The sequence below is a fragment of the Etheostoma spectabile genome, chromosome 12 (genome assembly GCF_008692095.1).
Source record: "Etheostoma spectabile isolate EspeVRDwgs_2016 chromosome 12, UIUC_Espe_1.0, whole genome shotgun sequence".
In the NCBI taxonomy this organism is placed as follows: domain Eukaryota; kingdom Metazoa; phylum Chordata; class Actinopteri; order Perciformes; family Percidae; genus Etheostoma; species Etheostoma spectabile.
Window position 1 is genome coordinate 23,559,171 of NC_045744.1, and position 18,845 is coordinate 23,578,015.

The 18,845-nt window shown below is 42.9% G+C and overlaps 3 protein-coding genes and 1 pseudogene across 3 annotated transcripts; all 4 read right to left on the reverse strand.

Annotated features, from left to right (window-relative positions):
* Positions 1 to 1,597: 1,597 nt before the first annotated feature.
* LOC116698882 (E3 ubiquitin/ISG15 ligase TRIM25-like) lies at positions 1,598 to 2,606 on the reverse strand (annotated as a pseudogene).
* Positions 2,607 to 4,939: 2,333 nt separating this feature from the next.
* LOC116698877 (tripartite motif-containing protein 16-like) lies at positions 4,940 to 6,962 on the reverse strand. The gene is given in 2 exon segments (XM_032531102.1): positions 4,940 to 5,409; positions 5,412 to 6,962. Coding segments are annotated over 2 exon segments (1,620 nt in total). The 5' UTR covers positions 6,859 to 6,962; the 3' UTR covers positions 4,940 to 5,236.
* On the reverse strand, positions 4,940 to 10,736 carry LOC116698874 (tripartite motif-containing protein 16-like). Its single transcript, XM_032531098.1, has 2 exons — positions 9,018 to 10,736; positions 4,940 to 5,216 (listed from the first exon to the last, which is right to left on the reverse strand). Exon 1 carries the CDS (start codon positions 10,701 to 10,703, stop codon positions 9,030 to 9,032), a length of 1,674 nt encoding a protein of 557 aa, XP_032386989.1. The 5' UTR covers positions 10,704 to 10,736; the 3' UTR covers positions 4,940 to 5,216; positions 9,018 to 9,029.
* Positions 10,737 to 13,191: 2,455 nt separating this feature from the next.
* On the reverse strand, positions 13,192 to 18,657 carry epdr1 (ependymin related 1). Its single transcript, XM_032531112.1, has 3 exons — positions 18,326 to 18,657; positions 17,360 to 17,568; positions 13,192 to 16,373 (listed from the first exon to the last, which is right to left on the reverse strand). Exons 1-3 carry the CDS (start codon positions 18,559 to 18,561, stop codon positions 16,180 to 16,182), a joined length of 639 nt encoding a protein of 212 aa, XP_032387003.1. The 5' UTR covers positions 18,562 to 18,657; the 3' UTR covers positions 13,192 to 16,179.
* Positions 18,658 to 18,845: the final 188 nt, after the last annotated feature.

Genomic DNA, 18,845 nt, shown 5'->3' on the forward strand with positions numbered 1-18,845 from the left:
CAATACACTAACAATATTGTCTTTTGTGTGTCAAGACTTCAAAAAAACGTCTTCACACACAGACTTATAAAATTAATTCTTACTTTTTCAACATTTTTAAGTCTGTGAAATAAATCTTCTTTATTGTTAAATGTGAGTTTTAAAAAGCACCAAGTAATAAAAAACTCTAAACATGGACACTATATTTTGTGGCGTTTCAGGATGAAAAGTTCCTCAAACACACTCCCATATCAGTGAGTTACATATACAAAATATATTACACATCTGCAACATCTGCTTTTTATGATCCCTGAATAAAGACAAAAAGAAAATACTTTGTTGATGTTAGTTTATTCATCATGTAAAACCTTCAGTTTGTTCACACATCCCATCAATAAAGTCATTTAGATTCACTTTATCCCACAATCACTATGTTTCAGAACAGAATCTCAGCTATGTACGTAAAAGAGAATAATTAATGGATTCCTCATGGATTATGATCATTATTAAAGTTATTTAACAGCTCGAAGTCTGCCAGACAAATACATTTACTTTTGTGAGCATAGATTTCTTTACAAATTTACACAAAATGGTGAAATCAAAAGTTAAAATGAAATAAAATAAAAAATAACAACAATAAAAGAACTCTACAAATGCATCAATGCCAATATTAATCAAACATTTAGAGCACAGATATCAACAAGCATCTGTTAACCATCTCCAGGTAACAGACACGGAAGGAGCTCAAACATTTACACAGCAATTTAAAGGAAGACGTGAAAGGAATCCATCATGTTTGATTGACAGCGATCTCTGCAGTGAAGAAGGCCCCACAAACCAGCTCTCAGCAACAAACTGGAGACACATATACATTGAGTTTAAAAAAGATAATTATGTATTTTCAGTTTACAGAACTCAGCAGTGTCTCCATAAATAAAAACCCAAACCCAGGTGGAGCGGCTGAGTGAATGTGGTCTGGATCGGTGGAGGAGGGTCTGGGGTTATCAGAGACGCGTAGAAAGGGCAGAGTACCTGCCCTGGATCCGGTACATCCTAGTCTGGAAGACGATAAACTGAGGTGGTAGTCCAGACTTTGTTGCACACAAAAGCAGAACCCTTTTGTTGCAATCTAACGCCCAAGATTTATCATTATCTCCAAAGCAGCTCTTCTGCTGATGTTCTTGTATGCGACTGCTACAGTAACTGATTCCCTTCTCCACTCCCCCTCCCAGTACAACGTCTGGTTAGACTTCTTTACTCAGGACCTGACACCAGTCCCTGAATCTGTCTGGGTGACGAGAATAAGACTGTGTTCTTCCATTACTGTTGCTCTTCTGTTCCCCTCCGATAATAAAAAGTGTGTTTGCTGTGTTTGGATCCAGTGTGAGTTCACATGAGTATTTAAGGAAGTCATCTCTGGTCTTGGGCTCTGGTTGTGGCAGTAAAACATCCACTTTCAGTCACAGTCAGTGAGAGTTTGTCCATTTCTCATTAGAAGCTCCTGTAGTTATCTCTGGCTCTGACACGGCTGCTGTCACGTCCTCAAAGTAGCGCAGAGGACGGATATTGATGCTGGATGTAGATCCACTGAGTGGTGACAGGAGGAGTAGTTTGGAGAAACTGGTTGTGATCCTCTATGTTGAGAGCTTCTTCATCTCAGCGTCTTTCCTCTTCAGCTCAGTGATCTCCTGCTCCAGCTCCCTGAGCTCTTTGACTCGACTCACTTCACTTTTCTGCTGAACTCGGACCATCTGCTCCACATCAGAGCGTCTTTTCTCCATGAGACGGATCAGCTCAGTGAAGATCTTCTTGCTGTCCTTCATGCTTTATTAGCCGAGCGATTATTAGCCTCCACCTCCGTTGAAGCAGCTTCACATCTTTCTCTCTGTCCTGGATTCTCTGCTGGATGTTTCCTCGACTCCCCCCGAGATCTTCTGCCTCTCAGTCCTTTCTACTGCAGCTGAGACTGTGTCGTGGCCTTGATGTTCCTCCAAAGAGCAGAGAACAGATACACTGCTGATCAGTACGGCAGAACATCTTCATCACCTCATCATGACGAGAGCAGATGTTCCTGGAGATTCTTGGAGGGCTCCACCAGCTTGTGTTTCTCAAACGCAGCACCGTCATGATGAGGCTGAAGGTGTTTCTTGCAGTAAGAGACCAGACACCACCAGACAGGACTTGACTGCTTTCAGTTTTCTCCCAGTGCAGACATCACAGGCACATCTTCAGGTCCAGCATAGCAGTGATCAGCAGGGGCAGCCTGGAGTCCAGTCTTTCAGCTCCTCCACTAAATCTGCTAACATGGTGTTTTTCAACAGTACAGGCCTCTGTCGAAAGATCTTCCTGCACTGAGGACAGCTGTAGATTTTCTTCTTGTCCTCTTTACCCCAATGGCGTTTAATACAGTCCATGCAGTAGCTGTGTCCACAGGGAATAGCCACCGGATCCTTCAGGAGATCCAGACAGATCGAACAAGAGAAAGTTTCCCGGTCCAGCTGAACTCCTTGCTGCGCCATTTCTGCTCTCAACAACGCCTGTCTGAGTCTCACTTCCTGAGAATTGAATGTAGTTTGAGCTGTGATCTAAACAGGGTGTGTTTTGCAGTGACACTCCTGCCACTTCAACACATGATGGGGGGGGGGGGGGGGGGGGTAATCAAGTTAGGATTCATTCTAGGAAAAGGCAAAGCAGAAAGAGTTTGAACTTTGTTTCCCCTTTTAAAATGAAGTCTCAATTAAAACCTATACACATCTGAAAACATCGAAGTTGTTGGTTGTAAAATAGTTCTTTGCCCTTTTTCTTTTAGTATGGCACCATAATTTTTCCTACATAAATTCTTCCATAACACTACCTTTAAAACATCTTACCGTCAACAGGGACTCATCCAACTAAACTGACATAAAACACTTTTATTACTACAATGCGTGGAAAAAAAGTGTCATATAAGACATGTCTGATAAGTTTCAACCTTTGACCATAACTGGCTGCGTTAACTTTACAAAGAGAACTGACTCACCATTTAGCATGATGTATGACGCATCATTCATTTTGTGAATGATGATTCAGCAATCACAGTTTAATGTTATCTGAAACTTAATACTTCTATTCTTCTGTAAATTCTTTGCATTGCTACTGCTTCTGAATACTTTCAGCTATAGAACCATTAAACAATCAAAATGTGTATATCCTTAAAATGCCCATATTAGGCTAGTTTTCAGGTATACATACAGTACAGGCCAAAGGTTTGGAACCACCTTCTCATTCAAGACGTTTTCATTATTTTCATGACTATTTACATTGTAGATTATCACTGAAGGCATCAAAACTATGAATGAACACATGGGGAATTATGTACTTAACAAAAAAGTGTGAAATAACTGAAAACATGTATTATATTCTAGTTTCTTCAAAGTACCCCCCTCCCCCCCCCCCTTTGCTTTTTTGATAGCGCTGCAAACCCTTGGTGTTCTCTCAATGAGCTTCATGAGGTAGTCACCTGAAATGGTTTTCATTTCCCAGGTGGGCCTTGTCAGGGTTAATTAGTGGAATTTCTTGCCTTATTAATGGAGTTGGGACCATCAGTTGTGTTGAGCAGAAGTCAGGTTGACACACAGCCGACAACCTATTGGACAACTGGTAGAATTCATATTATGGCAAGAACCAATCAGCTAAGAGAAGAGAAACGAGCGGCCATCATTACTTTAAGAAATGAAGGTCAGTCAGTCCAGAAAATTGCAAAAACTTTGAATGTTTCACCAAATGCAGTCGCAAAAAACCATCAAGCGCTACAATGAAACTGGATCAGATGAGGACCGCCCCAGGAAAGGAAGACCAAGAGTCCCCTCTGCTGCTGAGGATAAGTTCCTGCCTCAGAAATCACAACAACAGCAGCTCAGATTAGAGACCAGATGAATACCACAGTGAGTTCTATCAGCAGACACAGCTCAAGAACAACTGTTCTGAGGAGACTGAATCAGGCCTTCATGGTCCAATAGCAGCTAGGAAACCACTGCTAAGGAGAGGCAACAAGCAGAAGAGATTTGTTTGGGCCAAAAAACACAAGAAAAGGACGTTAGACCAGTGGAAATCTTGTGCTTTGGTCTGATGAGTCCAAGTTGGAGATCTTTGGTTCCAACCGCCGTATCTTTGAGCGACACAGAAAAGGTGACTGGAGGGATTCTACATGCCTGGTTCCCACCGTGAAGCATGGAGGAGGAGGTGTGATGGTGTGGGGGGGCTTTGCTGGTGACACTGTTGGGGATTTATTCAAAATTGAAGGCATACTGAACCAGCATCGCTACCACAGCATCCTGCAGAGGCATGCCATCCCATCCAGTTTGCGTTTAGTTGGACCATCATATATTTTTCAACAGGACGATGACCCCAAACACACCTCCAGGCTGTGTAAGGGCTATTTGACCAAGAAGGAGAGTGATGGAGTGCTGTGCTTCCACAGTCAGCGGACCTGAACCCAATCGAGATGGTTTGGGGTGAGCTGGACCGCAGAGTGAAGGAAAAAGGGCCAACAAGTGCTAAGCATTCTGGGAACTCCTTCAAGACTGTTGGGAAACCATTTCAGGTGACGACCTCTTGAAGCTCATCAAGAGAATGCCAAGAGGGGTGAAAAAGCAGGAATCAGAGCAAAGGGTGGCTAACACATACATATATATGCATATGTGTAAACATACATGTATATAATCTATTAATAATATTTTATATATATATATATAGTATCAATACCTATACATATATTATATATATTCATACATATACATGTATGTCTACATGTTATACAGTAGTATATTTATATGTATCATTGTAATCATGATAAACTAATACATGTACAGTCTATGTGCTCATAGTTTCTCTACAAAGTAATAAGAACAAAGTATGTATGATAAAAGGAAACCACAACCTACAAATGCATCAATGCAAATAAGAATCAAACATTTAGACATTTAGAGCACAAAGAAGTTAAAATGTTCAGTTCAGGTCAACACACATCATCATGAGCATCAGTGATGGCCTTCATGATTAAACAGACACAGGAAGGAGCTCAAACATTTACACAGCAACTAAAGAGAAGACGTGAAAGGACATCCCATAATGTTTGATTGACAGCTGATCTCTGCAGTGAAGAAATGCCCCAACAACCAGCTCTCAGCAACAAACATGGAGACACATATACACTAGAGTTAAAAAAGAGTAATTTATGTATTTTTCAGTTTACAGAACTCTGCAGTGTCTCCATAAACTAAAAACCCAACTCCAGCGTAGAGGGCTGGGTGAACGTGGTCTGGACTCTGTGGAGGAGGGTCATGGTGTCATCAGAGACGCTGTAGAAGGACAGAGTACCTGCGCTGTGATCCAGGTACACTCCTAGTCTGGAAGACAGATAATCTGAGGTGGTAGTCCAGACTTTGTTGCACAAAAAGCAGAACCCTTTTTGTTGCAATTTAACGCCCAAGATTTATCATTATCTCCAAATGCAGCTCTTCTGCTGATGTTCTTGTATGCGACTGCTACAGTAACTGTATTCCTTCTCCACTCCACCTCCCAGTAACAACGTCTGGTTAGACTTTCTTTACTCAGGACCTGACACCAGTCCCTGAATCTGTCTGGGTGCCAAAAATAAGACTGTTCTTCTTCCATTACTGTTGCTCTTCTGTTCCCCTCAGATAATAACAGCAGTGTGTCTGCTGTGTTTGGATCCAGTGTGAGTTCACATGAATATTTAAGGAAGTCCTCTCTGGTCTTGGGCTCTGGTTGTGGCAGTAAAACATCCACTTCAGTCACAGTCAGTGAGATGTTTGTCCATTTCTCATTTAGAAGCTCCTGTAGATTATCTCTGGCTTCTGACACGGCTGCTGTCACATCCTCAAAGTAGCGCAGAGGACGGAGATCTATGCTGGGGGGGTCTGTAGATCCACTGAGTGGTGACAGTGAGGAGTAGTTGTGGAGAAACTGGTTGTGATCCTCTGTGTCTGAGAGCTTCTTTTTCTCAGCTTCTTTCCTCTTCAGCTCTGTGATCTCCTGCTCCAGCTTCTCCTGGAGCTCTTTGACTCGACTCACTTCACTTTTCTGTTGAACTCGGACCATCTGCTCCACATCAGAGCGTCTTTTCTCCATGAGACGGATCAGCTCAGTGAAGATCTTCTTGCTGTCCTTCACTACTTTATTAGCCGAGCGATTGATAGCCTCCACCTCCCGTTGAAGCAGCTTCACTTCTTTCTCTCTGTCCTGGATTCTCTGCTGGATGTGTCCTCGACTCCCCTCGAGCTCTTTCTGCCTCTCAGTCCTTTCTGCTGCAGCTGAGACTGTGTCGTGGCCTTGATGTTCATCCACAGAGCAGAGATAACAGATACACTGCTGATCAGTACGGCAGAACATCTTCATCACCTCATCATGACGAGAGCAGATGTTCTCCTGGAGATTCTTGGAGGGCTCCACCAGCTTGTGTTTCTCAAACGCAGCACAGTCATAATGAGTCTGAAGGTGTTTCTTGCAGTAAGAGACCAGACACACCAGACAGGACTTGACTGCTTTCAGTTTTCTCCCAGTGCAGACATCACAGGCCACATCTTCAGGTCCAGCATAGCAGTGATCAGCAGGAGCAGCCTGGAGTCCAGTCTTCTTCAGCTCCTCCACTAAATCTGCTAACATGGTGTTTTTCACCAGGACAGGCCTCTGTCGAAAGATCTTCCTGCACTGAGGACAGCTGTAGATTTTCTTCTTGTCCTCTTTACCCCAATGGCGTTTAATACAGTTCATGCAGTAGCTGTGTCCACAGGGAATAGTCACCGGATCCTTCAGGAGATCCAGACAGATCGAACAAGAGAAAGTTTCCCGGTCCAGCTGAACTCCTTGCTGCGCCATTTCTGCTCTCAGAGACAACTCCTGTCTGAGTTTCACTTCCTGAGAACTGAAACTACTCTAAGCTGTGATCTAAACAGGGTGTGTTTCTGTCAGGTCCTGCACCTCCCCTCATGTCTGTTAGGCCAATCATCAAACAGTAGCTCTAAAGGGGAGGAAAACAGGGAAATATGGAGGGAGGAGTCATCAATCTGGGATTCATTCCAGGAAGAGAAGCGGTTTGACAGATACTGAGTGTTCAACAGTCGTTTACAACAGAGCATTTTAAACTCTTTAGCTTTTAGGATGTAAAATCTTATTAGAATCCAAGTTTAATTCTCCACAGTTTTTAGAATAAGTGCTTTCTTTCTCCCTAAAATACAGTTTGGTAAAAGTTATTTTTCATCGTTTGGTTGACTTAAACACAGCAGATGAAAACAAGGGGAATTAATTGGTTGTAGAAGTAATGATATTCTGGTTTGTGGGAGTCTAGTTGCATGTGTTTGGGCGGGTGGTTTAGGGTTCCTCCCTCAAGAAAATGTTATGTTTTTGCAGAAAGAAACTGCAATTTCACATAATTTTGGACCATTATTATTTCCATATCAGTGTCTAAAATGTTAGAAAAGCTAAAGCAGATGATAAATAAATAGCACCCAAAAAGCTTAATGACAAGACTTGCTACAGACGTGCACTGGGGCCCGACTGATCTGAGAAAACTCATTTGGTTAGCTTTGATGCCAACTTTTTATATTCATTCCCTGCCCAAAACAGCTTAGGTGCTGCAGCTTAGTCTTATAATAGTTGGAAAAGCCCTGGATCCATTTAAACAAATCTAGTAACCACACTCTGGACATGAATGCACCACAATATTTGTAAAGTTCGACACTCCGACTGGATGAGTCTGGAACCAATAGTTTCATACATATGCTTTTTTATGGTTTCGTCACAATGAGGTCCAGCATGTTAAAGGTCCCATGACATGGTGGTCTTTGGATGCTTTTATGTAGACCTTAGTGGTCCCCTAATACTGTATCTGAAGTCTCTTTTATATAGACCTTAGTGGTCCCCTAATACTGTATCTGAGTCTCTTGTATATAAACCTTAGTGGTCCCCTAATACTGTATCTGAAGTCTCTTTTATATAGACCTTAGTGGTCCCCTAATACTGTATCTGAAGTCTCTTTTATATAGACCTTAGTGTCCCTAATACTGTATCTGAAGTCTCTTTTATATAGACCTTAGGGTCCCTAATACTGTATCTGAAGTCTCTTTTAATAGACCTTAGTGGTCACCCTAATACTGTATCTGAAGTCTCTTTTATATAGACCTTAGTGGTCCCCTAATACTGTATCTGATGTCTCTTTATATAGACCTTAGTGGTCCCTAATACTGTATCTGAAGTCTCTTTTATATAGACCTTAGTGGTCCCTAATACTATATTGGAAGTCTCTTTCCCAAAATTCAGCCGTGGTGCAGTATTCCAGCCACTAGAGCCAGTCCCACAATGAGCTTTCTTAGTATGTGGCATTTCTGAGTCTGTAGCTTTTGAGGAGGAGGGGGGTCAAGGTGAGGCCTTGACCAACTTCCACATTGCTTGTTTGAAAGCCACGATGTCTCTCTCTCTCATGGGGGGGGGGGGGGGGCAAATTCTCTGGGCGCAAAGCAGATAAAGGGAGGTAACCTTCCCCCTTATGACCTCATGAGGGGCAAGATTCCAGATTGACCCATCTGAGCTTTCATTTTCTCAAAGGCAGAGCAGGACACCCAGGGCTCGGTTTACACCTGGGCCGCTCCCAGGCTCTGGAACTCCCTCCCCCAAGAGATCCGTAACTCTGAGTCCCTCACCATCTTCCAGTCCCGCCTCAAGACCCATCTCTTCACCTCTGCAAGTTCCCAAAACCCCCTCCCTTCTCATCTGTGCCTGAATCTTGTTTTAATTTAGCTGTCCATTGTTTTTATTATATTCATGCCCTGTAAAGCGGCTTTGAGTTCATAAAAAGCGCAATATAAATGATTTTTATTATTATTAATAATATTATTACACCTGTCACAGTTTCTAGCCACTGGGGGACCATAGGCAGGCTGGGGGACTCATATTAATGTTAAAAAACCTCATAAAGTGACATTTTCATGCCATGGGACCTTTAAAGAATACTGCAACAGCATCAGTGATCATGGCTCAACATCATCGTCGGTCTATTTCAGTTTACAGAACTCAGCAGTGTCTCCATAATCATAATAAACCCGAAGTCCAGCATACAAGGGCTGAGTGAACGTGGTCTGGACTCTGTGGAGGAGAGTCATGGTATCATCAGAGACGCTGTAGAAGGACAGAGTACCTGCGCTGTGATCCAGGTACACTCCTAGTCTGGAGGACCGAGGACCTGAGACGTAAGTTTGGACGTTGTTGTAACAAAAGATAAAAGTGTTATCTTGACAGTGTAATGCCCAAGACTTGTCATTGTGTCCAAATCCACATTCATCCGGTCTCCCTGCTCTGCTGATGTTCTTGTATGCAACTGCTACATCAACCCCTCCTCCCCTCCACTCCACCTCCCAGTAACTACGTCCGGTCAGACCCTGTTCACTCAGGACCTGCTGCCATTCAGCGAATCTGTCTGGGTGACTAGGATAAGACAGATGTTTTTTCATAAATGTCGCTTTTCTGTCAGAGAGCCACAGCTGGGGGTGTGCTGTGTTGGGATCCAGTGTGATTTCACGTGAATATTTTAAGACTTGAGCTCTGGTCTTGGGCTCTGGTTGTGGATTTGACAGTAAAACATCCACTTCAACCACAGCCAGATAGATATTTGTCCTTATCTCATTTAGAAGCTCCTGTAGTTTATCTCTGGCTTCTGACACGGCCGCTGTCACATCCCTAAAGTAGCGCAGAGGACGGATATTGATGCTGGATGTAGATCCACTGAGTGGTGACAGTGAGGAGTAGTTGTGGAGAAACTGGTTGTGATCCTCTGTGTCTGAGAGCTTCTTCATCTCAGCGTCTTTCCTCTTCAGCTCAGTGATCTCCTGCTCCAGCTTCTCCTGAAGCTCTTTGACTCGACTCACTTCACTTTTCTGCTGAACTCGGACCATCTGCTCCACATCAGAGCTTCTTTTCTCCATGAGACGGATCAGCTCAGTGAAGATCTTCTCGCTGTCCTCCACTGATGTATCAGCAGAGAGATTGATAGCCTCCACCTCCTGTTGAAGCAGCTTTACATCTTTCTCTCTGTCCTGGATTCTCTGCTGGATGTGTTCTCGACTCCCCTCGAGCTCTTTCTGCCTCTCAGTCCTTTCTGCTGCAGCTGAGACTGTGTCGTGGCCTTGATGTTCCTCCACAGGGCAGAGATAACAGATACACTGCTGATCAGTACGGCAGAACATCTTCATCACCTCATCATGACGAGAGCAGATGTTCTCCTGGAGATTCTTGGAGGGCTCCACCAGCTTGTGTTTCTCAAACGCAGCACAGTCATAATGAGTCTGAAGGTGTTTCTTGCAGTAAGAGACCAGACACACCAGACAGGACTTGACTGCTTTCAGTTTTCTCCCAGTGCAGACATCACAGGCCACATCTTCAGGTCCAGCATAGCAGTGATCAACAGGAGCAGCCTGGAGTCCAGTCTTCTTCAGCTCCTCCACTAGAACTGCTAACATGGTGTTTTTGACAACAACAGGCCTCTGTGTGAAGGTCTCCCTACACTGAGGACAGCTGTAGATTTTCTTCTCATCCTCTCCATCCCAGAACTTTTTAATACAGTTCATGCAGTAGCTGTGTCCACAGGGAATAGTCACCGGATCCTTCAGGAGATCCAGACAGATCGAACAAGAGAAAGTTTCCCGGTCCAGCTGAACTCCTTGCTGCGCCATTACAACGCCTGCCTGAGTCTCACTTGAAACTCCTTTGAGCTCTGATCTAAACACAGCAGGTGTTTCTGCAGCAATTGGCACCCGTCAGCTCCTGAAGGGGAGGGGGCGAGGACATACATGGACAGAGGGGAGTTAATGGAGGGAGGGGTGAATCAAGGTTATACATTACAGGAAGAGGAGCAGCTGAGAGAGACAAACGTTGCTTCCCAGGTGTCTTATTTTAAACCGGACGTCGTTCTGGTCCACGTTTGCGAAGGCTGTCTCAAAGCTCTTATTTCAGCCCCGAGGAGCGAGGATGGATCTCTGATCTCTTGCTGGCAGACTGCTGCACTCTCAGAGCAAGAAGGAGGACTACTGCAGGTCCCTGGTTCCAGCAGCAGTCCCAGACTCTTTAATGCTTTAATAACAATATGATCCACCACTGGGCAATATTCGGCACTATGCATATTTATTTATTGCTCTATGTCAACTCCAACTGTGCAATATGTCAAATCTATTCACCCACACCTTCCTCATCTGTACATGTTATATTTATATATATATATATATATATATATATGTATATATATATATATATATATATATATATACATACATATATATATATATATATATATATATATATACATATACACACACACACAGTATACTGTCTGTTTATATAAGGGTGCTTATTGTGTAAATATGTTTGTATTATTACTATTATTAGAACTACTTTTTTTCTTCTTTTTCTTATAATACATTCCGTATATACAGTGAGGAAAATAAGTATTTGAAGTTCTCCCACTTAGAAATCAGGGTCTGAAATTGTCATCGTAGGTGCATGTCCACTGTGAGAGACATAATCTAAACAAAATAATCCAGAAACCAGAAATAGTTTTTTTAGTCTATTTATTTGTATGATACAGCTGTGCATATAAGTATTTGAACACCTGTCTATCAGCTAGTATTCTGACCCTCAAAGACCTGTTAGTCTGTCCTCAAAATGTCCCCCCCCCACTCCATTTATTATCCTAAATTAGATGCACCTGTTTGAGGTCGTTAGCTGCATAAAGACACCTATCCACCCATACAATCAGTAAGAATCCAACTACTGACATGGCCTAGACCAAAGAGCTGTCCAAAGACACTAGAGACAAAATTGTACACCTCCACAAGGCTGGACAGGACTACGGGGACATGTCCAAGCAGCTTGGGGAAAAAAGGTCCACTGTTGGAGCAATCATTAGAAAATGGAAGAAGATAAACATGACTGTCAATCTCCCTCGGACTGGGGCTCCATGCAGGATCTCACCTCGTGGGGTCTCAGTGATCCTAAGAAAGGTGAGAAACCAGCCCAGAACTACACGGGAGGAGCTGGTCCAAGACCTGAGAAGACCTGGACCACCGTTTCCAAGGTTAATGTTGGTAATACACTAAGACGTCATGGTTTGAAATCGTGCATGGCCCGGAAGGTTCCCCTGCTTAAGCCAACCATGTCCAGGCCCGTCTTAAGTCTGCCAACGACCATTTGGATGGATCCAGAGGAGTCATGGGAGGAAGTCATGTGGTCAGATGAGACCAGAATAGAACTTTTTGGTCCTAATTCCACTAACCGTGTTTGGAGAATGATGAGGACAATCCCAAGATCACCATCCCTACTGTGAAGCATGGGGGGGGGGTAGCATCATGCTTTGGGGGGTTTTACTGCACATGGGACAGGGCAACTGTACTGTTTTAAGGAGGAGGACCGGGGCCATGTATCGGGAGATTTTGGGGACCAACCTCCTTCCCTCAGTTAGAGCATTGAAGATGGGTCGAGGTCTTCCAACATGACAATGACCCAAAGACCACAGCCAGGAGAACCAAGGGGGGGCTCTGGAAGAACCAGATCAAGGTTCTGGCGTGGCCTAGCCAGTCTCCAGACCTAAACCCAATAGAGAACCTTTGGAGGGAGCTCAAACTCGGAAACTCAGAAACCTGACTGGTCTAGAGAAGATCTGTGTGGAGGGGGGGCCAAAATCCCTTCTGCAGGGTGCGTGTAAACCTGGTGAAAAACTACAGGAAACGTTGGAAACAAAGGCTACTGTACCAAATATTAACATTGATTTTCTCAGGTGTTCAAATACTTATTTGAAGCTGTATCATACAAATAAATAGTTTTAAAAAATCATACATTGTGATTTCTGGATTTTTTTTTTTTAGATTGTGTCTCTCACAGTGGACATGCACCTACGAGGACAATTTCAGACCCTCCATGATTTCTAAGTGGGAGAACTTGCAAAATTGCAGGGTGTTCAAATACTATTTTCCTACTGTGTGTGTGTGTGTGTGTGTGTGTGTGTGTGTGTGTGTGTGTGTGTGTGTGTGTTGTGTGTGTGTGTGTGTGTGGGTGTGGTGTGTGTTGTGTGTGGTGTGTGTGTGTGTGTGTGTGTGTGTGTGTGTTGCATTTCTAGTTTCAGTGTGGGACGACAGCTGATGGAAGAAAAGACATTGCATCATGTTTTACTAGATTCCAGACAGTTGCTTTATTGCTTAAATAAAAACCAATATTCATACATATGACATTGTAGCCGTGAGTTTCTACTTTCTACCCCCCTGTGTTAGTTTATAAATAGCTGAGCGGTTTATTTCTGATCTGCTGCTACATGAGGAACTAGACAGCTCAGCTCTCTGTCCCCGGTCTCAGAGCTCAGCACGGAGCAGCGGTTTTTACGCACCAAATGCTGTAAAATTGACAAAAAACACAAATTCAATGAAAAGTAGTGAACTCATTATTTATTTAACTTGCGAGGAGCGTTGTTGGGAACCCTCCACGTTACTTTTTTGGACATTATTGTTGAAAGGAACCCAAATTTCTGACATAGAAACTTTTTGGAAAAGGGTCACGTTAGACCTGAAGACACCAGGAGGGTTAAACCATCAACCTGCTGATGAGCATTAGCCTGCGGGGCTAAACCTGGCACACTTACTCTAAATGTTGGACTTTGTGCTCATGCTGATTTATGTACTTGTCCCTTTTTGACCCTCATGTTGTCCTTGGGTCAAATTGACCCATTTTCAGATAATTTATAAAAAAAATTTTTTTACAAAAAAATGGGCCGTTGAAATAAGCGCTGAAAATATCAACATTAAAAATATCAAAAGAAATTGAAAAAAACATCAAGAAAAGCACCCACAACATTGTTTCTCAAATTGGGGGTACATGTACCACTAGGGGTACTTTGGAGTACTACAGGGGTGGTGTACCACTAGGGGTACTTTGGAGTACTACAGGGGTGGTGTACCACTAGGGGTACTTTGGAGTACTACAGGGGTGGTGTACCACTAGGGGTACTTTGGAGTACTACAGGGGTGGTGTACCCCTAGGGGTACTTTGGAGTACTACAGGGGTGGTGTACCCCTAGGGGTACTTTGGCGTACCGCAGGGCGTACGTGAAACTTTTGCAAAAATGCTAATTTAAATGTCATGCATAATTCCTAAAATAATAATCCTATACTAATGAAAGTGATGGATTCTACGCATTAAATAATTTTTTAAAAATCCATAATAAACCTCATTTGTATTATTTTATGCCTAATTTTTGAGTTTAAAAGCAGAAATTATGAAACATTGACAATTAAGTTAAAATACGAGGAAGACTTTTGTCAGAGTTCATTACGGAAATGTTTTTTAAACCATTTAAACAGTTTTTTCTCCTCCAAATGCTGTAAAATTTAACATAACATCCAGAATTCAATGATATTGCGAAGAATGTTGTATTGAACCAACCGTGTTTTTTTTTGTTTTTTTTGCCAATTTGGTTAAAACAAACACATATTTTTTGAGTGGAAACTTTGAAAAACGGGTCAGGTTGGACCCCGAGGACAACAGGAGGGTAAATATTCTCCTTAATGATTATTAAATGCTCTCGAATGTTTTACGTAAAGCATTGTGAATCGCCTCGTTGTTGAAATGTGCTGTTTAGATAAAGCTGAACGCAATATATTGGGACTGGAAAAAAAAAGAAAAAAAGTCTTTTAAACCTAAAAAAACAACACTGCATGTCTGAGTAAATATGCCTGGATCTCAATGGAAATTAAAGACCATTACGCCTGAGATTTTAGCGTCTGCTCATGTTTTTCTGAGGCGCTTCACGTGTATGATTTGGATTTATCAAACCGCCGGCCGTGAGCAAAGAAATTAGCAAACGCTCGTCAGCATGTAATTAAAACGACTCCTGAAACCCAACTAACCGCTAGCCTGGTAGCTGGTTAATTAATAACATGACTTGACTGCTCTGCCAACACTAAACGTCACCTTTCTTTAAGCATGAAGCGAATCGGTTAATGAGCTAGTTCGTTAGACTGCAGCATGAGAGGGCCCGTTGGTCCTGAAAACAGTTCCAGCTAATTAGCAGCAAATAATCAAACCGTTCTATAAAACACGAGACAAAGACTGCGTCCGAAATCACTCCCTTTCAACTTTACGATGCTCTATATGCTCTATAATTACCCTGCACCATGTCATCTGAGTGTGAAATGTGTGCTCTATGTAGCCCGGTGCAACAGAATGAAAAGAATAAAATAAATGTCTAGGGCATGTACACTTCTGTCTGTTAACATGGTTTAAAAAAAAAGTCAATTAACAAGAGCACACGTTTCTCCCATCCCAGAATGCTGTGTGGACTAGCCAGACCCTCCTCCGCCGCGCTGTGGAGGAGGGTCTGGCGATGCGAGACTGCCTCCGGTTGCTCCGGTTACTAGGAGTAACGGGTAACTAGCAGTACAGTCAGAAAGGTTTACTGGCTGCACGACACCGGCACATTTACAGGAAAGCTGATTAATATAGTAAATAAAGAGTCTCAGTTTCCTAATCGCTGTGAGTAACCGACTGAGAGTCCGTTACGTAGATAGTAATGACTGAAGATTCGAGGGTCGGGGGGATTTCGGACTCAGAAGAGTGACGGTCGTTACGGTGCGCAGCGCTAGAGCTTGTAGACTGATGTGAGCACTTGCAGAACGGAAAATTGTGTTAAAATTTGTGAAAATGTGTATATATATTTTAATTATTGTAATTGTATTTATTGTAATCATGTGTTAGTGTCTCGGGGAGAGAGTCGGAGTGGAGGAGACCTTTTATTTAGAGTTTTATGTCCCCGCTGTCCGTCCTGTCCTGTGGTCCTTTGGCCTTCTTTTAAACAGCTTTTTAGACCCGAACCAGGTTTTTTAAAGGAGGTTTTAAGTGTTTTATTCCCACTGGTGGTCCCCCTTGTGCCGGTGCCCCTCGCAGGGCCCATCCAGGGCGCTACGTTTCTACCCTAACCTAAGAGGTTGTTTAAAAAAAATCTGAACTTGTAGTTGAAATGTGCATTTTTCACATCAGGTCTACAAGCTCTCGCACATATTTACCGTAGTTACGCACCATAGTTACGCACCATATTTCCCTTCATACAGACGGATGTTAAGGATCTAAAAGGTCAAAGGCGGGGGTCGGCAGGTGGACTCAGCAGTGGACTCAGCAGGTGGACTCGTCCATCCTCTGGGGCCGGGCTGACTGACAGGTGCTGGGCGGGGTGAAGACGTCGGGGTCTCTGATGCCCAGGCGGAGGTTGAAGAAGCGGGTGGAGGTGGTGACGCTGCTGTTCCTGACGTAGGTCTCCTGCACCGGGTAGCAGTCCTTCACGGTGTAAACGCCCACCCAGGTCTCATCTGGGGGAGAGACCAGCACAACACATCAAATCAAAGCTTTATTCCACAAACAGCTGCTCTTAAAACCTGGGGCTCCTTTGATCTTAATAGACTGTGTTGCTATGGTTTCCCAGTTCAACGACATATTTCCTGGGAACGTTGTGAAAACGTTGCACAACGGGCTTTGAGATACGTCTTCTCTCGTTGATTGGCTGTGTCCCAAGATGATGTCCAATCAGCAGAGACGTGCTTATGAACTCGTGGTAGTAAAATGGCGCGTACAGTGGTGCTCATTAGTTTATGAACTTATGCTAAAGATGACTAAATTAAGAGGAATAAAAACACCAAAAAATCATCTTTTGGAAATTTATTTTAATGCCTTAATTACAAAAAAATAGGTAAAATCAACCTTTAAGGACACCAGTTTTCTTTGTGACTGAATAATGCATCGCAAATAAATAAATAAATAAATGTATTATTAAAAATTATTCTTCCTTAAAATACAGGGGCATAAGTATACACACCCCCTATGGTAAATTCCCATAGAGGCATGCAGAGTTTTATTATTAAAGACCAGTTATTTCATGGATCAGGACACTATGCATCCTGATAAAGTTCCTTGGCCTTTGGAATTAAACTAAACTGTGTGTGTTGTGTGTGTGTGTGTGTGTGTGTGTGTGTGTGTGTGTGCGTGCGCGCGCACAAAGCCAAGGGAACATTATCAGGATGCATGGGTTCCTAAACATATGAGCACCACGGTATATATATATATATATTATATATATATAATATATATATATATATATATATATATTATATATATACACACACACACACACACACACACATATATATCAAAACATCTTCCAAACATGTACTTTTTTCAATTTGATTTCCAGTGTCGTTCACAGTTTTTATTCAAAATCTGTCTGTTCTCTTAATGTTAGCATTTCAAAAATTAAAATAAAAAGCTCCACTGTGCACAAAGTTCTAAAACCCAGACTTACGTCGGCGTGCCGGCTTCCTGTCCGACCACTCCTGGACCTCCACGTTGTCCCCGGGGCCTCCGATGATGTACTGGTCCTCGAAGGTGGAGTTGTCTGGGATGTCGAAGGGGTCCCAGTCCTCCGTCAGAGCCACCTTAGAGCAGTCCTTGGTCTTCTGATCGATCTGGAACATCACCATGCTCTGGTACAAGTAGATGTATTCAAAGAACCTGGAGCGGGGGGGGGGGGGGGGGGGGACCAGGGAGCAGAAGTTGTGATGCAAGCGTTGAATTTGAGGACACGTCCTCACGTACCAAGACAATCTTCTTCTTCCCCGTCTTCCCTGGCGTTGTTTGAAGAATCAGATCCATTTTTAACCCTTGTCTGGTTTTTGGGTCAAATTGACCCATTTCAAATTTACAGAGAAGAAAAATGGGACAAGTTACATGTTTTCTGCCTGAAACCAGCGTCCTTTCCTTATTTCCTGTGATAAACACGTATTCCTGACTCAGAACATTATTCTGGATATGACACTCATGTTGTTTCCATAGTGGATTTTTAACATGAATTATAACTTATGATAAAAACCCCACTTCCATGTTTAATAGTGTGCTAGTAGAGACTGATGCATTCCCTGAACATAGATGTTATCTCAGCTGTTGGAAATGGAGATAAAGACGATATTTGTTAATAGATTATGAAGTAACATTTGATTTCAGAATTGTTTTTAAAACCCCAAATAAGTCAAATGTTTGGGTAAAGTTTTATGCGATTTAAGATACATATTTCACAGGTACACAATGTGTAAATTGTTAAATATATCTACAGTATATATTGTTAATATCATGGGTTATCAGTTAATTAGCTTTAGATATCGAGGCTATTTCACTGCTACATTACATATTAAAACATTAGGCTGATGTGGGTCCTGCTTAGACCATAAAGAGACATTATTATTATTATTATTTAAAGGCATGCGGGTCTTACTTCTGACACGGGGTGTGTTTCTTGTTCTGCTGCAGGATCCGGATCCTGTGGTTCAGGCCGTCGTAGGACACGGCGGCCCGGTTGTTTCTCCCGGTGCTGTGGTCGTACAGCACCCAGCTGCCCTCCCACTGCGGCGGGGCGAGGCAGGGCCCGGCCACCGGGGACCCGTTGAGCCTGGGGGGGCCGAGGACCGACGCCCCGGCAGCGGCCAGAAACACCAACAGTACTCGGTGCATTGCGTCTCTAGAGTCCCGTTAGCTTTATCCCGGTGTTATGGTTGGTGCTGAGGTTGCACCTGCCGCCGAAAAGCAAGCTAGAAATACACGTGAAAGGCTTTCCGGTTGGAGTTTTCAAAATAAAAGTTTGTAAAAAGAAAAAATTACATGCTTTTTCTGAGCCTTTTGAAATTATACGTGGTTTCCCCCCCCAATTTATAAAGTTTTTTTTAATTTTTTTTTTTTTTACATTTGTTACTTTTTTCAACATGTTTTCACACTTTGACATGTGTTCACATTTTAGT